General features: G+C 34.1%; 1 protein-coding gene across 3 annotated transcripts in view; it reads left to right on the top strand.

Annotated features, from left to right (window-relative positions):
- LOC149797429 (uncharacterized) overlaps positions 1–19,106 on the top strand; it is a 33,663-nt gene extending 14,557 nt beyond the window's left edge. For 2 of the 3 annotated variants that reach the window (XM_089962220.1, XM_089962219.1), the window contains 5 exons: positions 1,585–1,701; positions 3,194–3,833; positions 13,185–13,350; positions 17,522–17,916; positions 18,278–19,106. In XM_089962220.1, coding sequence (XP_089818346.1) covers positions 1,585–1,701; positions 3,194–3,833; positions 13,185–13,350; positions 17,522–17,916; positions 18,278–18,906 — 1,947 coding nt within the window. In that variant the 3' untranslated portion in view covers positions 18,907–19,106. Of the gene's footprint in view, positions 1–1,279; positions 1,312–1,584; positions 1,702–3,193; positions 3,834–13,184; positions 13,351–17,521; positions 17,917–18,277 lie in introns of all 3 variants that reach the window. The other variant, XM_089962221.1, reaches the window with a different exon arrangement.
- The last annotated feature ends 783 nt before the right edge of the window (positions 19,107–19,889 follow it).

Here is a 19,889-nt window from a genome sequence, read left to right as displayed (position 1 = left end):
AACATATTGGCCTGCATTTCAAAGTGCAAAATACTACTAATTGTAACCTGTTTTTTATATTTGAAAAAAGAGTACCTTCCTAATGTTTACATATCAGGGCCACTTAAGCCTTTGAAAATCCCATCCCGACAATAATCGGTTACTGATCAAATAGTGCGAGATAGTAGAAAAGCCGTTTGTTTGATAACGTTACTTTTTTCGTTAAACTCGAAAAAAAATATGTACAACCGTATACAGTTACTCCAGCCTAGCTCTAGAGCCCTCGTCATAATTAACCAAACGGACAGTGCACATACTGATTGCCAACAATATGTACACTTGCAACTTACGGTATGAATAGAAAACCAAAATACTGAAGGTTGATATCCTTTGATAATGATGACAGCCATGATTCATCTATTTCCATAACCTGGGATGTATCCCTTTGAGAGATCCAATCCATGAACCCCTTTGCTCAAGCATGTGTCTACTATAGACAATGACATACAAAAAATTCGTTTGCCGAATCCACGCTCATGCCATATAGTTTGACTGTGAACTTGACCTCAAGGTCAAAAGTCGTAAACAGGTGTGATGCAAAATAATTGATCCACCCCAAGAATCCATCAAATAAATAATAATAAGCAAATTAAAAACTTTATGAAAACCTAACAAAAAATCTTCTAAGTCCGTTAATATGATCCCTATATCAAAAGATTGGGTAGGTGTGTTACAGAATGAAACTTTTACTATCATCCTTAGATCAAAAGATGACATTGGTGTGTCAAAGAATGGAACATTTGCTTAATAACACATAGTATCATGTATGAACGTAATCCGTCAGGTAGTTAAAGAAATATAAGTTCCACTCCGACTCCCACCCCACCCCAAAAAGTGCTTATCAACACCCACAGACAGTGTTTGATGGGTGTCATAAATATATTAATAGCTTTTCCTTTTATGACTCCATATAATATATTTGGTCACAACATATTAAAAAAGTCACCATAATAAATTTCTTTGTAGCTAACATGTGATCTTTGAAAGAGTCACGCGGGTGTAATGGAATCACAAAATCCACATTTAATATACATCCAGTATCGTTCTTGGGATTGTTTGCTAAAGTGGTAGTCATGGTCATGTGTTGTTTGCAACAGATTTTCTTCTATCCGTTTAATTTATTCATCCGTTGCCATTTTAAAGAGTTTTGACCCGTATATATTGGCTCATGGTCCAGCGTAGAAGATTTTAAAATCTGATGTACACTATGAATGCACTTGGCCTTGACCTTTCGTTTCAGCTTTTCTGAGCTGTCGATTCCGTGTATTTGACGTAAGTATAATTTTCTCTGACCATCTTTGTTGAGTTAGTATTACTGATTTGCGTATCTATGTAGTATCAAAGATAATACCACTGCTTATACCACTGTTACCAGAAACATAATACAGTCTGTTCAATATTTTAACTAAGAAACTAGAAATCTTTATTGATACGTCATCTGCTAAAGTAATACTTGATAAAAATATTGTTGTATCGGTATATGAGACTTAAAAGGAATAAAATTGTTGTCAGGTTTTCTCAATATAGTTACTACTAATATTGCAGTCCGGACTTGGGGGATCTTTCTGGTATTCCATCTCAGCTGTGATTGGCATCCTTATGTTTCCAATTCTGTCATTTCACCTGAAGACCCGGGCGCCAGGAGCCAAAACTTTTCCACAGGTGAGTTGATATATTTGGTGGTTCTCTTATCAGGGACATATTTTACTTTCTCCATTTGTCAGATATGTTTTTACCTTGGTTGTGAATGTGTAACTTCATAATGCCAACCACTATGACAACGAGGGTTCGGCAGATGGAATAAGGCAGACACTGAGGTGATAACATGTTAAGCACTGATATACCATTATATGATCTAAAAGAAGGTGGTAGGTAACGTCACCGTATCTTTTCCTCTTGTAAACAAAACCATGTTTCTTACTGACAAATTTTAGGCCGCAACATGTATTTAGTGAGAAAACCAAGAGACACCCACAGTTATGTAAGTTACGAATGAGACGAGAAACATATTTCACATTTAGACAATGTTTGGAGTTTTGTCGTTTTCTTTCTCATGTAACCAATCTATATCCTTGGTAATGACACATTGGAATATGGCGAACGGGTGAACGACCCTGGAAATAAGCATTTATCATATCTCTGAAAAAGATATCATTACGTAAATGAATATATATATATATATATATATATATATATATATATATATATATATATATATATATATATATATATATATATATATATAAGTGTAACATGTTTTTCAAGGTTTCCTGAAATATTTAATAGAAAACATGATAAGTATGTTTTGTAATTATGTAATTGAATGCCATTCACGTCTAAACTGCAAGTACCTGTTATACTTAGGTTGGAAGTATAAAGTCTTGAATTGTAACGGACAACAAGAGTACCTTCACGAGTATATATTCTTTTTCAAATAATAACTTTTTTAAAGGCAGAGAAACTGATAAACTATACTACAACTATCCATATAGGTTTTAGTATGATGATAGAATAACATGCATGCCAGCTAAAGGACATAAAATATTCCATGTTAGAAATAATATTGTTTCAGATAAAATATTCCATGTTAGACGTAATATTTTTTCAGACTGACCGTGACAATCGCTGCCTTGCTAAATATGAAATTTAGAATCCCGGCAAACTTTGCCACGCACTTGTTTAGTTTAGCACTATTTTATGAGAGTAAGATTCCCAGCAATCAAGACTGATGATGAAAACATACTGCCTGATCCATCAAGCGAGATTGAATTAAATTAGCAGGTAAAGTAAGCAGTTCGTTAGAGCATTAAGAGGGGATTTTCAATGCAGCTTAGTTATTTATTTTTAGCTAGTTTAGGTAAGAAACAAAAGCATACGAGAGCACAGTCGCTGCTAAAGAATGGCAATGCTTTGTCATAGCCAGGTTAAAGTTCGGACAATCTGAATCAGTAATATTTGTTTCAACAGTAATGTTCAGATTAAAGTGTGGTTTCAGTGTGGATTATCTGTGTCATACGATTCTGTATACGCCAATGAAATATCACACTAACATACCCATTATTTCTGTTTAGCAACATGCCACGTAATGTATTAACTTTTCTGCTTCAAAGTGACCATTATATCTGGTTTCGATTCTTTGTGCATGTACTTTCAGATTGCGTATGCCCGGTTTGGGAAAGCTGCGCACCTGGTATTTTGTGTGGTAGCTTTAGTGACTAACCTCGTTGTCATAGCCAATCTTCTTCTAGCTGGGAAAACCGCGATAGAGGTCTTAACAAAAGACATCAACACTGAATTCATTATGCTGATTATTGCAGTATTGTTTGGATCCTACTGTCTCATTGGTGGACTTGGAACGACATTTTACATTTCCTACTTCAATACTGCTTTAACTTTCATCTCAGTTACGGTTTTCATCCTGAAAACGACCTACTCCAGCACGCCTACTGAAGATAAATTCGTTACTACAGAGACAATGTACAAAGCCGCTAGGTGTATTCGTGGTCCCGATGGCAACTACAATAATTCCTACCTGACATTTCGAAGTGAGTCAGGTATCATATATGGGGTAATACTTCTTGTTGAGGCTACTTGTCTATGTTTTTGTGATCAGGCAAACTGGCAGAGTCGGATAGCAGCTAAACCTACCCAGGGAGTTCTCGGATTTATCTTAGCGGTGTTCTTCTGGTTTTCACTACCCACATCTATCTCGTTTACAGCTGCTATGGCCTATTTTTCCTTGAGCTTCGATAACAACCAGACGCATCTACTATCCACTGCTGACATAGATAATGGTAAGAGCAGAAGAAAACTAAACCGGAAACTCCTTAATATAACGAAATTCATCCGTCACTATTTTCCTTTGTAAGATTGTGTGATTAATGGACTTCTAGACTGGTTTCTTATTTTCGAAGGCATTGCTCATGAGTAAAATTTCGGAAAGAGGGAACAGGAAATTAATAGTATACATAAGCGATGTTGAGGAGCATTATATGGCTGAATTCCATTGCAACAGCAGTCACTTCGAGTAAAATTCGGGATCCCGATTCAAATGTATGTGTAGTAGTGATATGTAACATATCAATACATTTTGTTTGCCAGGCGGTAGTACTTAGCTGGAATGTTTCTATAGAATTTATCGTCTTGAGGAGTATGCATGTACTACTTATTGCATTTGAAACGGAATTCCAATCTTGTCGGAATGTGCTTCGATGTTACGTATTAAAATTAGGTAAATCATTAAAATTAGGTAAATCATTAAAATTAGATAAATCAATAAAATTAGGTTAATCATTAGGTAAATCATTAGGTACATCATTAAAAATAGGCAAATCATTAGGTAAATCATTAAAATTAGGTAAATCATTAGGTAATTCATTAAAATTAGGTAAATCATTAGAATTAGGTAAATCATTAGGTAAATCATTAAAATTAGGCAAATCATTCGGTAAATCATTAAAATTAGGTAAATCATTAAAATTAGGTAAATCATTAGGTAAATCATTAAAATTAGGCAAATCATTAGGTAAATCATTAAAATTAGGTAAATCATTAGGTAAATCATTAAAATTAGGAAATCATTAAAATTAGGTAAATCGTTAGGTAAATCATTAAAATTAGGTAAATCGTTAGGTAAATCATTAAAATTAGGTCAATCATAGTTTTCGACGCGTCTGCTGTATGCCTTTGACAAACGTAGTACAACTGGGTACTAATTTTCTCTGACCCTTTAAACTACCTATTCCATATGAAATAAAAATGTCAAATATGTTATATTTCTGACAGCATGTAAGAAATGCTGAAGTATAACCGTTGTATCAAATATCTGGCAGAAAGGATATAATACAGATGCAGTCATGTTGATTTAATATGCTTGCCATCACCCTGTATGCAAACACCACTTTTAATATTACATATTATAAGCACAATATGTTATTCTCTCACTATCTGTTACATCTGAAACATAAGTGAGAGAGCAAGTATAGATTTCACTTTTTATTCATAACTTACCTGTTTATGATAGGCAGTTGTTAATCGAGACAATTATAAAATTAATGATCCACACGAAGCGGTAGGTAAAAGGCAAGCTGAACAAAGGGCGAGCAATATGTATATCATATTGGAAGGGTTTCATACCCGATAGGTTCCAAAAAGAAGGTAAATAAACAACATTCTAGGTTTGTAGACAACTTTATATATATATATATATATATATATATATATATATATATATATATATATATATATATATATATATATATATATATATATATATATATAGACATAGAAACTGCTGTTCAAATTCGAGAACAGCTTGCCCAAAACCTTACGACATGTTTGTTAAACACTGCAGCAGCTTACGAATATGACATCATATTTGTAGAAAAGCATTTCCCATAAGAATGCAAGGAGAACGTTGCACGTTTAATGAAGGATTAATAGAAACATTGTAACATCAACTAATGATTCAAATATACAGTGTAATAAGAAACGTGCACAGTGAGTTACTCCGAAGATTATTAGTACGGTATGTGGCTCTTTCAAAACATCAATTTGTACCTAAGATATAATCGTTTAGTTTCATATTATTGTTTTTTATGTTTTACCTGACCGTGAGGCTAATAATCTGTGTGTGTGTGTGTGTGTGTGTGTGTGTGTGTGTGTGTGTGTGTGTGTGTGTGTGTGTGTGTGTTAATTATATTGCATATACTGAATTTTGAATTTATTTGAATTATGCGAATAACTTCATTACACCAATTTGAGATTATAGAGTTTTATTAGAACGTACTGACCTATAGCAAGAAGACATACAAAAATGGACTTAACATAAATAAACTGAAATACAACTCAAGACAGAAAACAAGTAACAACAACAAAATTAAACACACAATGATATTAATATTAGCACCCTACACAACAGCAAACCAAACTAGAATGGACCTTTGATCGTTATATTAGGTTGGATAAATCAATGGAACGAATAGGTTTATCATTTTGAGGAGACAGAACTAAATATCCTCTTGAGTCTAGTGTTGTAAAAAAAGGCAACCAATTCATTTCCACAAAATAATGAAGTGCAAACCAAAGGCACACATGAACAGTTTGATCAACAGGTTGAAGATGTTGATGCTATAATTGATGACTATCGCGGAAGAATTCTAAGGGATGAACTTCCACCTGCGGTTCAAATGTCATCTAAATGACAAGAGGATCAATGTGTTATATAAATGCAACATAAGATGTCAGTTTGAAATTATATTATATGTAGCAAGCTGTAGAAATCATACAATCAAATGGGTGGAAAACCAATGAAAAAGGTAATAAGACACGTCAGCAATTATACCCCCAAAACAGAACAAGTGAAAAGTGTTGAAAATAAGGAACATATGTATGTAGACTTGTATGACAGTTGGAGAGTTTTCACAGAAAATTCAAAAGTTACAGATCAATTTATGTTAGGGTTAAAAAATAGCAACAAATGGTCTGATGATTGAGGTGCAGCCTTGGAATGACAACACATGCTATAAAAGGTTTAGCACCCCATCTAGTTGGAAAGACTATATCATCACTGTTGTAGTGTGGATGGCAACTTTAGGTTGATGTATATCTTGCTCATTTTAATACATGACTGCATTCCTGAGTTGCTTAAAACTGGTGAGAGTTTTCATAACACATCTGACAAAGAAACTGTACAAGTTTGTGCCAATTGACGATATATTTCATCCCACTAATAATTACATAAATCTGCAACAATGTAACATAGTATGCATCATTATTAACACTCCACTCCTTTGTGATGAGTGACTTGTTGAATGAAGTAATACAAATATAGTTGCTGATGAAAGGGGCAATAACAAACATATTAATCTTTATCTGATTTTAAAAGGAAGAAAAAAAAAACTAATTTAAGGGGCAACGAAGAATTTGATTGCTTTAATTGGTAGTTATGGAACGTTAAAGCGCCGTACAGCTATTTAATGGGAAAATATATACCGACGTGTCAATAAGATGGACTTAGTTCTTTCTGCAACGTATCATCAGAATAGTACAAGGTTAAATCAGTGTTATTCTTCCGCAAGATCCACTGGTCTCCATGACACTGATCTCATTTAGTGTAGTGAGATAATTTTCACGGGCGATTATCAACTGTTACACAATTGACCATATACTTTTTGTTTTATCAGTGCATATCCTTTACTTTTAATTTTTTTAAAAAAAGTTTCAAGAATTTTTTTAATTTGTATATTTACCTTTTTTGCCATATAGGAATAATTCTTGCTGATAAAACATGTTCGTTATATCCTGTCTCGTTATGTCTGCCGGTTTGTAAACAACTGACTCGTTTGTATTCTGATTTTAATTAGTTAACTGGTAACGTTAGCCACTGTTTTGAATTTTGATACTCCGAGTCTATCACCATTTTTAATTTAAAGTTTTCTCAAGGTACCAGTTGCAATAAATAAAATGATTTATTTGTATTTTTGATATGTTTACTTCATTATTTATTTTTTTACTCGAATCATGGATGTTCAACTGTGACTAGTGCTATCATATCCTTCTGTTACCTTTGGTACGACAACACTCCATTTACGGGTTTTCATTTTGAGTTAAAAAAATACTTCCCGTTTCTAGGATTTTTAGCTTTTAAGGCCTTCTTTAACAGACTAAGTTAAAAAGTATTTAACTTTCTTGTATATGTAATACACATTATATATATATATATATATATATATATATATATATATATATATATATATATATATATATATATATATATATATATATATATATATATATATGAACGCTGTCTTTTTTTCGCACATTTACATGTGAATAATATCTGTCTGACACAAGTTATCCATTTGGCTAACTCTTTGATAGGGAAGTCTTTTTCTCGCTTGCTTGTGTAACGTGTATGGAAATCGTTTGTTAAAATATCCTTCAAAATCTGTGTATTTTTTATATTGCTCAGTTATTTCTTTCAGTTGATTTATATTAGTGTAAGCCACTGGAACTTCGAGATCAGAGTAGATATATTTGAATTATTGTTCTTTGTCGATCATTCAAAAGACATGGAAACCTCTTAAAATATGTTCAGCTTGATAAGCTGTCTTTTGGTGTTATCGATAAGCTAATAGTCGGGCAGCCTAAAACAGGAACACTTTACTTTCAACAACTGGCAACAGTTCTTTTCAGTCCTTTTAAACGTACGAACGATTTTAAAGTTCTGCAAATTTTATGGTTGAATTTAAAATAGCTACATCATATATGTAGTAACCATGATCTATTTTAGTTACAACTTCTTCCAAAAAGTTATATCTATGTTTTTGCTGCATTAATGCAGTGTCACGTGCAAAGTTAACAAGAGCTTCAAGTTTTAATGCAATTTGATCTAAGTCAAATTTGTACATATATCCGAATTAAATATAGCTATCATGGTTGACGCTACTTAGCACGATATAATCGTCATTGTAAGTAATTTGTAAGTTCAGAAACATTGTAGCATATCTTTTTTTATGTCTGAAATAATAAATTATTACGATTATTTTGAATGTTTTCTTCTAACTCAGCTAATTTTAGTCACAGTTTTATTCCGTCACAACTTATAAATAAATATGCGTTATCACGTGATACCGATATTTTTGTTCCAGCGGTAAACTCATGTACTTATTCTATTACCTATCGGAGTGATATTGAATTCAATACTGTGTAACTTTATGCCATTATTAATATCTGGGAAAAAAATTAATTTATTAATTTGTGTTCGCAGAGCGATTGTTTTCACAGCCTGATTGCACTAGAGAATACTGACGTTTAGTATAGTGTTCTCCTATTTAGCTTCAACTGTTTTATTGTGAACAAATATTATACTCCTCTGGTAAATATGAATTATGCATTTTTGGTATTGTAGGATAAGACTCTCTAGGGTAAAGAAAAATAGTAGGCAGCGATAGTCATTTTTTTAAATTAAAAAAAAGTTGAGTGTTCTGATTTGGTTGCAAGAAGGAAATACACCAAAATATTTTGTTGTTGCTGTTGTTTTGGTCTGTACGCCACGTTTCAACAAATGATAGGCCATACATAATAGAACATGATGGGCCACACATACCGTAATAGGCCATTTTTTATAGGCCATATATAATAGGCCAGTGTCTCGGGTGAAGGAAGAAACCGAGAAAATCCACAAGAAAAACCCACGACCCAAAGCTAGTTTACATATTTCTCAAATTTTCACGTTGGCCAAGACCGAGACTCGAACCCACATGGACAAAAGTGAAATGACAGTGATCTGTAAAGGGGAGCCCCTTAGACTCCCACAAAACATGACTGCAATAGCAATTTTTAATTTTGATTTTTAATCGTTTCATATATAGGTGTAAAATTATTATACATAATTAGGTGGCTTTTATATCCTTACTAGTCACTTCGAAAAGTTTCGTTCGGGGATCTCAATTTGCCAAACCATTTCCTACAAGGAACGTGTAATAATGATATAAATAGCTTAGAAATAATTTCTAATATTAACGACAATCAAGCCCAATGCCTACAAATAAATATGCAAATAACGAAAATCTTGTCTTCGCTCAGTATTTGATATTCTATTTTGGTGGCGTTATGCTCTTAGTAACGTTACAAATCCTTTTTCTATTACCAAATGCCAGCTAATAATTATTAGTTTACTTATATAGCCTCAAATGTCTGTTAGAGATTACATTGATAAAACGATTTAAATAGTGGTATATTCCCGAACTGCTAGTGCTAGAGCGCTCTGTACTGGTAATATGTATTGTGTCTATATTCTAATGTACATTGTGTTATATCAGTAGGTCTAACTCTAACATGGACAATATCAAGTGTGCTAAGTTCTATACGTGTCAAGTGTGCTAAATTCTATACGTGTCAAGTGTGCTAAATTCTATACGTGTCAGAAGTTAATGGAAAACTTTGCGTTTTCTATATAACCTGTACTTATTGCTAAGTTTGTAAGTATGAAAGTATGTGTGCATTTTGCATTCAACCGTCATTATAATTTACCAAGTAATAAAGTAGTAGATACAATTACATAGGGGTTGAGGTAGACAAATGTTATTTCATTCTATCAGAAGATGACGATGTGAACAGCCATACTTTAGTAATGGGTTTGTCATCTCTAGTTATATATGGTAATGAAACCATTTGTGATGGAATCATTCCTGGGTTCTACATGCTGATTACAGTTTATTTGGAATATATTGTATCTAAATGACATACAGGTTCCATTAAGCCATGTATCGTATAGTTTCTCCACTCCGTGTATTGCTGAATATTACGTAGGATGATCGGTATAGGTATCACGGTACCAATTGTTTTTCCATAGACCTTAATGCTAATGTTTGGGGAAATAAATATATTTTCTATCCTACTTTAGCATGCATGTCACACACTTTTCTAGAGAGCAGTGTTAGATTGTCAATTTGACAATGACAGAACCAGGTACTCCATTGCATTTAAGAGAGATAACTCCACTGGAACTAGACAGGGGTGAGAGTTATCTAGTCACAACAGGCACATTTTCAGCCATGTGTACCATATTTTTAAAAAATCATAAAAAATACAAAATATAATCTAAATAGAAATTAACATACACTCACATGTTGCCAAGAGGCTACACTTTTTTTTAAGCCTAACAGAAAGTATAACTCTTACATAATGCACAAATCACAGCTAGTGTTGTTCTTTATTTCTGAATGCAATCTTCCCTACACCTTAGGCTCCGCCCACCTGGTCTTGCGCAATTGGTACCGTTATACCTATAGGATTATTTTATATTGTTTTGAGTTGTTTTGTTTTTCAGGCTACACTAAGCCCTTTGTACCGATATCCCTACTGGCGACTACCGGCGATAATTGCATATACAAGTTTATTGATATATATTTTATATGTATTATTTAATATCCATATTTCATCACGAATTATTTGACGAGAGATTTGATACATATTGTACTTCCGCCGAGAGGGAGGGATATATATGTGACACGTGTCCATCCGTCACCTCATGTCCCGTCCATTCGACAGCCATTACAATTTGTTCTCACTTCATAACCTTAGAAGGACTTAATAGATTGAAAAGACCTTTGGATAAGGCCTTATATTCTGAAGATGTAAATAACTTTGAATTTCACCTTTATCAGCCAAACGTTGACTGATTTGAGGACCTTATTTCACGTAGAAGTTTGTCCTTGCATCACGACTTTTGGCTCCGCTAAATCTGTGTTGAAGATTTTCATGCCTGGAAACCACGTTTGACGAGAGTAGATCAGTTCAAGTGTGATTTCACATTTCCCTAAAACATTTACAAATGTATGGCTCTGTTTGACTTAAGTCTTAGCCATTACAATGCATGGCTCTGTTTGACTTAAGTCTTAGCCATTACAATGCATGGCTCTGTTTGACTTAAGTCTTAGCCATTATAAATGTATAGCTCTTTTTGACTTAAGTCTTAGCCATTACATCAAGAAATACATTTCCACATAGATTTAAGCTCTCCATGGATTTTTACCGAATCTGAATTTGGACTTCATATCAAAAAGACCTATACTAACCTTTTATTATTCATTGTTTATATTTTTAAAATAGGAAATATTTTATGAATTTAAGATTATGTTGACCCTGTTTGACATTTGCTTTTTTAAGTGGGGGAACCATCAGGAAACTTTGTGCGTGTATATATACTACTATCCTTTAGTCGATATCATACAATTTGGTAACCTTGGGTGACATCATTGTTTAGTCATTATGCACAAGCCATCAATTGTAATCATATTGTATATTTTGTGGGAGTCAGTTTGGAAGAGATGTTAAATGGCATGATAAATGGGTGAAACAAAATTAATTAAAAACATATATGTTGTGTCGTATGCTTCATGTCGCACAAAGGTAAAATAATCGATGTTCATGTATACGACCTTTCATTGAGTGACATGGCATAATGGTTTAAGTGTATGTTAGGACGCAGAGGTATTTCGTATATATGACGCATTAAGTTTTGCTTGCGGTATCAAATTGCAACATAACCAGAAGTCTGACACATGTAGCCTTTTGTTTCAATGCCATCATTACCTTTCCTTATTGCAGTCATTTCAGGACGTAAAACTTTAAAATTGAAACATTACACTGTTGTTCCTTTTATTGAATGCATCAAAAAAGTAATTCCAGGTTAGGAATAACTATTTAAACTGGCTATGTTTAAGCTTTCACATTTAGTACTAAAAATTCTCCGTAATGAACACGGATTTATTTTTAATCTACTGAATAGACGTTTGTTGAATAAAAAGTCATTATGGATACTTATTTATCATGAAACGTAGTCCTTCCAGAGATCGGATCACTAATTCATCTCCCATGAAATGTAATGTTAATATATTAAAACATGAAAAATAATTTGTGCATTAGACTGGTATACAAACTACACGTGCTTTTATCAATGACAAAAGCACCTCTTTCAGCCTTGCACACAGATCGATGGCGGCATAGTGGTTAATCTGCTGGACTGGTTACTATAGAGTGCAGGTTTGAATTTCATCATTAGATAAGCCCCAATAGGCTACCACCGTGTTTCCTCTGTCAAATCACTCAAATCCAATTGCCTCGGCAATAAATAACACGAGTATGTTGCTGTGCTGTAAAACCAAAACGAACCAATCAGCCATGAAAATTTGTTCTTTCCCCGGCATGTTTTTAAGCCTCGTGCTAAAAATAGGTCTGGACCTAATAACACAGATTCACACGAAAGGTTCATATAATATCTGGTCAGCATGAATGAACAGGATATCAAAATAAAAGTAAATATTTTCTTGTCAACACAAAAAGTGCATCTCGAAAGATTAAGCACTCTAATTGTAATTCATTTTTACTTCGGGCAACATTAAGTTTCCGACACCGAATTTGTGTTTAATTTGTTATGTTTCGCCCATTTTGTGTGTGTATATATATATATATATATATATATATATATATATATATATATATATATATATATATATACGGGTTTGCAGTTTACACTTAGTATTGCTAATGGCCTACTAGTGGGAGCCTGATTTGTGATGATGTTTATGTATTTATTGTATATTGTTAAGTCACTTCTAAGCATACATATTCCACGTCAGGTTACATTACGCCCTACGTAATGGAGTCCCTCCTTGGCAGCACCGGTGGGTACCTGCTTATGACGATGATAATGATGGCTCTGATGTCTACGGGTTCTGGGGAGATAATGTCCGTCTCCTCCATCATAATCTACGACTTTTATAAAATTTATATCAACCCATTCAGGTAATATCTGTAATCTATACGATGAAAATAATGACGTACAAGTCTTTAATTAAGTCATTGAAGAAAAAGAACATTTCTATGCTGGTTTTCAAATGAATATCAAGTTCCATGTAGTTAAGATACATCCACCGCTCTTTACAACTCACATAAAATTCAGTTTTATTGTTTACAGCAGTCTCTTGAAGCACTTAAAGCACATGTTAGTTTGATTTTCTTTGTCATCGAATAACAGTTTCTGCCTTTCTGCTTTATTGACGTACGTTTGTACACTATGACGACCGTAGTCCTACCTTTGCACTGGAAAGTTGTTTTTATCAACGTAAGCATCATATAAGATTGTTGCCGATCTGACACATATTGAAATTCTAAAAGAAAGATTACAGAGACAGCTTACAGTTTGTTTTGCAAGGGTATTTCTCACAGCTGGCCATTTGTACAGCGAAACCCATGATTTTCCTCTTATGCAGAATGTTGCATTACGATTAGTCGGGGTTGTTAATAATAGCCTCATAGGGAAATCTTTGGACGACCTGGAAATAGAATTCTCTAGATTGACATGGGAACTGGTCAAATATCTACCAAAACACTAATGACAAAACAATCTTCAATAAAACTTTATAATAGTGCCGATCAAAACTGTGTTCCAGTCAAGAAAAGGGTGGGTTGGGGTGATGTAATATTGTTCCCTGTTATATAATCCTGAAAAAGTTTATACATATTTTCTGAGACACAACCATGCCAAAAGCGTCAAATATTTAGTTATCTGTTCCGATCGAGAATTAGTCAACCTAAGCACGTGCGAAAACTAGTGGGTAACTTCTTGCCCATTAGTTTGCTTTATACATTATATACAGTTAAATATGGCCCTGTTTCAGTTATCTTGATTCTGCTCAACTGAGTATATACCCGGTTTTTGCTCGGCTCACATCACATGACTACAATGAATTATCAGAGTGTGGCTTTTCCTAATTAGCACGCCACCAACATACAGATATGTTTTCGTCTCTGTGAAATTCGTTTAAGATGATCTTCATGTGATTCACAGAGGATTCAGTATGCATTTCTTACATTCAGATTTTGTTGTCGTTGTTGTTGTTATAGGGTTTAACGCCGTTTTTCAGCACAAGATAGATTGTACATGGCGGCCAGTATAAATGGTGGAGGAAGAACCCGGGGAAAACCCTGGAAAAAACCACCGACCCACGAGAAGCTACAGGCTAGCTTTCCCACATTGTCTGATCCTGAGACTCGAACCCACGCAGACAGAGGTGAGGTGGTAGTAGTGGTGAGCGCCTTAAACCAATCGGCCAATCAGAGCCCCCATTCAGATTTTGAAAAGACTTGATTTGCGGGAAAAGTGAAGAATTACTTATTTATAATAAGAAATGTACAGTAAACATGTTTAAAAAAAAGATTTGATTATAAAAAAGGGCATAGACGGGGCTTAGATCAAATTTTGGGAAGGTTGATATTGTCATATTCATTAGATAGTGAATCGTGCAAAACATTCATGATAAATAGGCAAGTGCAATTAAAAACATTCAATGTTCGTGTTTTTCTTTCCTTTATACTAGTATATTATTTCGATAATGAAAAGTAATTTCAATAGCATGCGGTCTGATGGACTGAACTAAGTTGTCACGAGTAATTTATTAACACACGAATGTTGAAACAGTCTAGTACTTTACCCTTGCTTTCACTCGTAAATTAGCTTAAATCAAAATGTTAGCTGAATAGAACACAGTGTATAGCATTAAGGAAATTATACTCTATCCAAAATATATACCATGACTATTGAAAAACAGAACTCCGTAACTAGTAGGGTTTCAAACAAAGTCTTCTGAGAAGTAGATTTGATGGCTAAAAATGAATTTAGTCAAAACGTCTGAAAAAGAGAGTTTCACGTGAAAAGCAAGTCAATAAATGCTTTGTCACAGAGGTACACAAATTAAGTTCTTTATATTTCTTTCATTTATTTCCAAATTTGTGTTAAAATCCAGTGCTTTGGTTATAAGTTCTAATGCACCAAATCTGTCTTACTTACGTTAGGCTCTAATGTGGACAAAACATATACAAAATAAGCCTGGTTATATTGCATTTTCTTAACATAGGTGCATCTGAATAAGACGAATGGAAATTCTAGTGCAAGTAACATCTCAGGAACCGGCCGAATCACACCGGTTTCCTTTATCATCTTACGCACAAAAATCAAGAAGCTGAACTCAGTAAACGTCTTTTTTTTTACTCTTTGGTGTTTCATTATGCTTTCTTTGTAATGCAAGCTGTTTAGTAAATCTCCGCTATATATATATATATATATATATATATATATATATATATATATATATATATATATATATATATATATATATATATATATATATATATTTCTTAGTGACTGTTTGCTCTAGAGCGGTTTTCTCCAGAGTTAACTTCTCTAGGAAGAGAGAGCTCTAAATGTAGGGTCTTGTCATATCGTAATGTATACATGGAAGGTCCAAGCACAAAGACCCCTTGACCTAAATATTCAAGGAATGAAGCTTCATTGTTACGGCTAGGCTATTTTGTTACAATTAAACCTTTATTTTATGAGTGATTTTTATTTTTAATTTGAGGATATTTTTTTTGAAATATTTTAATTTAAAGAAATGTTTAAAAGTAATCATTTTTGCAAAATCTCCCCCTTCCTTTCACATGTTCTGCAACAAATATTTTTGTTGAAGTGAGATGTCTCAAAAATGTTTCAAATGATACTTCTGATCTCCCAATAACTGGATCTGAAGAAAGTGTGTCACCTATGGTGCAATAAGAGGTACTGAGATCCATGGCCCCATCCAGAAATATCAATCTGCGCAGGTACTGGTGGCCTTGGCCCCATCCGGAAATATCAATCTGCGCAGATACTGGTGGCCATAACATTGGTATTATGAATCACAAAGTGTGTCATAAATCCATTTGTATGCTGAGTTCCAATTTTCGGAAGATATTCACATTAATGATGACAGCGAATTCAAGAATTTGATACATTCAGAGCCAAAATTTAGTCAATAGTATTTGTGTTATCTTGAATAGATAAATCGAACACTATTCCTTCATAATTTTAGCTACGATAATCGAAGCATTATGCAATCTATGCAATCAAGTTTTATTTGCATTCAAATGAAGTTTCAAATAAATTCCAAGCTATGTAATCATGCCACCAGTGAATGTGTGTAGTAGGTGCATTTGTATGAAAGAAGTCTCAAACTGATGCACCTGTCTTGTAAAAGGGAATAGCCATATTTATCAGCATTGCTTTCGTTACAAATTTGCACCGAACAATTGATTTATGTAATTATTTCTATGATTCTGAAATAATTAGATTTGAATGCTTCCCGGATGCTTCATTATCAAAACAATGTATTCACCATGGATTGTTCCCCTTTATGCTTTCCAAGGTCTTACTACACTAATTAGGTTCCTCTTATATTTTCTTCAGTCTTCTACATTGTTCATAAGATCCAGTGCATACATTATAAGTTTTGATTCACCAAGACTAATTTCCTCATATTAAACACTAACCTTGAAATAACATACAAAATCATCACAGATTATATTGGATTTTCTATTATATTGGATTTTCTAAACTATTGTTGCATTTTCAATGAAACGACTGGACATTTTAGTTGCAAGTGACCTTTCCAGAACCGACCGAATCACACCGGTTTTTTTTTCCTTCTACGCAAAATCCAAGAGGATGAACATAAATATTTTATTTTCTGTTTGTACTTAAAAAAAATTCACGTGAAATATCCTGAAAGGAAGCTTCAAAATAAAATTCTCAAGACAATTTCTTATTGCATAGTCCATTGGACGAGAGCATACTTTAAGATGAACAAGAATGACAAAATATGGTGATATGAGCAGCGTTCAAGAACTTTAAATTTAAGAGACCTCTCGCACTACATAGTTTAATAGTTAATAGGTTAGATAGCTTCTGCTTCTTTCAAAAGACTATTTTCTCGCATCTCAATACTGCCTCTTGCAAAAACGTTTTACTTTTATTTGTTCTCTACGACACATACAGACTCTCTCTCTCGTTACAGTTCTGCATGTACAGAATAATATTGCTGTGTATTTCTGTTAGCACGCTATTCATAGCTTATGACATTACTTTATCGGCTGCTTCCAGAAAAACCAAATCCCCAACCTGCTGCACCTTGTGTGGCGAAGAAAAGGTGTCAGATGAAAGCGGTCCAATTTGCAGATGCCCAACATCTGAGAACTGCATGAGCTGCATAGAAGACATTGAGTTACTTGATCATGGCAAAGCGACACTTACACTTCAGTATTCCTGTGAGGTCCACGGTAAATACCGCCATTATGAGGACCTTCTAATGAAACAAAAGGCTTGGTGTATGATTTGGTTGTTGATTCTGATTGTACCATATGGACTGTTGATTTCTGAGACAGGGGTGAATTTGAACTGGGGATTGTACGTCGGATCAACAATGTTCAGCCCTTTTCTTCCATCTATTTTCCTCACCATGGCATGGGCACGTGCAACTTCCGCTGGTGTTATTTCAGGTACAGATATTTGCGTATATGATAGACTTTCTGTGTTCTAGTCAATAACGACTGACGTTTGAAATAACAGTCCTCTTGTATGCAAAAAATGTAATATCTGATTGAGAATAATTTAACTACCACATGCTTTTATAAGGTGCCACGTTGAGTAGAATTTTGAAAGTTATAACTTTACTAAAATATTCTAAAATTCATAATGCAGCCTTTATCGTTCCAAATGTTCACATTGGCATTAAAATGCTTCCTTAATGTAATGTATTTACATCACCTTTTGTCTGCAGTTGTATGACTGAATTTCAGTCTTTGTTTGGTTATCCTTTGATGTGTTTTTGGTGTATTGCAACTATTTTCATATTTTCAGGTGGATTAATAGGACTCGCGTGTACAATCATAGGCAATTTGGCCACTGGATCAACCTACGAAGGTGGGCTGGGGGATTTCTTTACTAATACAGCACGGGAATATAGTTTACTGGTCGGACTCTGTGCTGGGATTGCAGTTAGCGGAGTAGTTTGCTTGATTGTGTCCCTTTGTACACACAAAATAAAGTGCAAGAAAGATGCTGATAAAGAGTGGGAGAAGACCATGAGTATCGACAATCCACTGAATCCTTACAGCGCCCTCTATCGACAGGAAATAGAAGAGATTGATGCCGACACAGTTCACATCACGACAAAAACGATGACAAGAATCTTTCGGAGGGCGAAGAAGTATGCCATAATAGCAAGCATCCTAAGTATTATTATATTCCTGGTAATTTTTCCTCCCGTTGCTTTGAGTTTTGAAGTATTGAGTTACGAGCAGTTTAAAGCCTGGCTTTCAGTGTTCCAAATATGGAATATGGTAGCGACTGTGTTGGTTGTCATTGTACCTCCAATTGAAGAAGGGATTCAAATTTTAAGACAAGTCAAACAAAAAAAGAAGACGGACAAGGACAAGACGTCGAAGAGAATGGTAACGACTCGATCGGAGCTAAATTCAATTCTTTGAGATAACATGGTAAACATGCCTGTAAAATGCTCACAATACTGTTTTTAAAGACACCATCGGTTTTCCACGATTATCCTCTGGAATTATAATTGTATCGAAAATTGATGTTTATATGATTCTATATCATAATGAACTCTCAGATATAATGAATCAATGGGATCGGTCTGAATCTTTGCCCTGAAATAAATGATTCTTCGGTAGCCTGCATTTATGCTGACTGTTCCCTTCCTAACTCAATCGAACACTAAATGTGTATATATTCATATGCTTCCTCAGCTCTCCGTGCACTATATATTGGACTTGAAACCAGAAAGATGACACTAATTTTTTTGCAATCAGTTTATGTTTTCTTTGAATTCACTTCTAAAACGGAAATACCGTATAGGTTTAAGCAAGTCTGAAGATATGGGATGTCAAACATGTGTTTAACTAATAGATGTAGATGGAAAAGTAATAGATTTTCATTTTATACCTGTATCATTGTATATCTGCAACAAAATGTTTGGAAATATATCACTTCCAAGTCCCAGTAAACTTTGAAACAATGAGACAACAACAAATGGAAACGATAGAATACTAAGCAGACGATTAACAATGGCTTTGATATATAAAACGTCGCCTCGGCAATATATTACCTTCCTCTGGTACAAAATGATCGTATAATAAAGTGTGTACTCCTTGAAATGGTCGTGTAAATATGTTGGTATTTCCAAACCTACCTCTAAAATCACACTGTGTCACTAGCATGAGCGCCGTTCAAGAAATTCTTATTTGTTCCTCACTCGACAACGAAAGCGTTTCGCCGGCATCTATTAGCTCGTTGTCTGGTGAGGAATATAAATTTCCCAAATAATGGTGTTTTTGTACCGTCACAGAAAAAAAAAAGATCATATTGCAGTTCATCTAGAATGCATCATATCGGTTTGTTAAAGAGATCCCAAACAGCCGTATTATATTTGGGTTAGAGTGTACGCCTCGGATGA

Source organism: Sinohyriopsis cumingii, chromosome 6 (assembly GCF_028554795.1).
Source record: "Sinohyriopsis cumingii isolate HCF-2022 chromosome 6, ASM2855479v2, whole genome shotgun sequence".
Taxonomy (NCBI): domain Eukaryota; kingdom Metazoa; phylum Mollusca; class Bivalvia; order Unionida; family Unionidae; genus Sinohyriopsis; species Sinohyriopsis cumingii.
The sequence above is the reverse complement of the archived record's forward strand: the minus strand, read 5'-3'. Positions and strand labels throughout refer to the sequence as shown.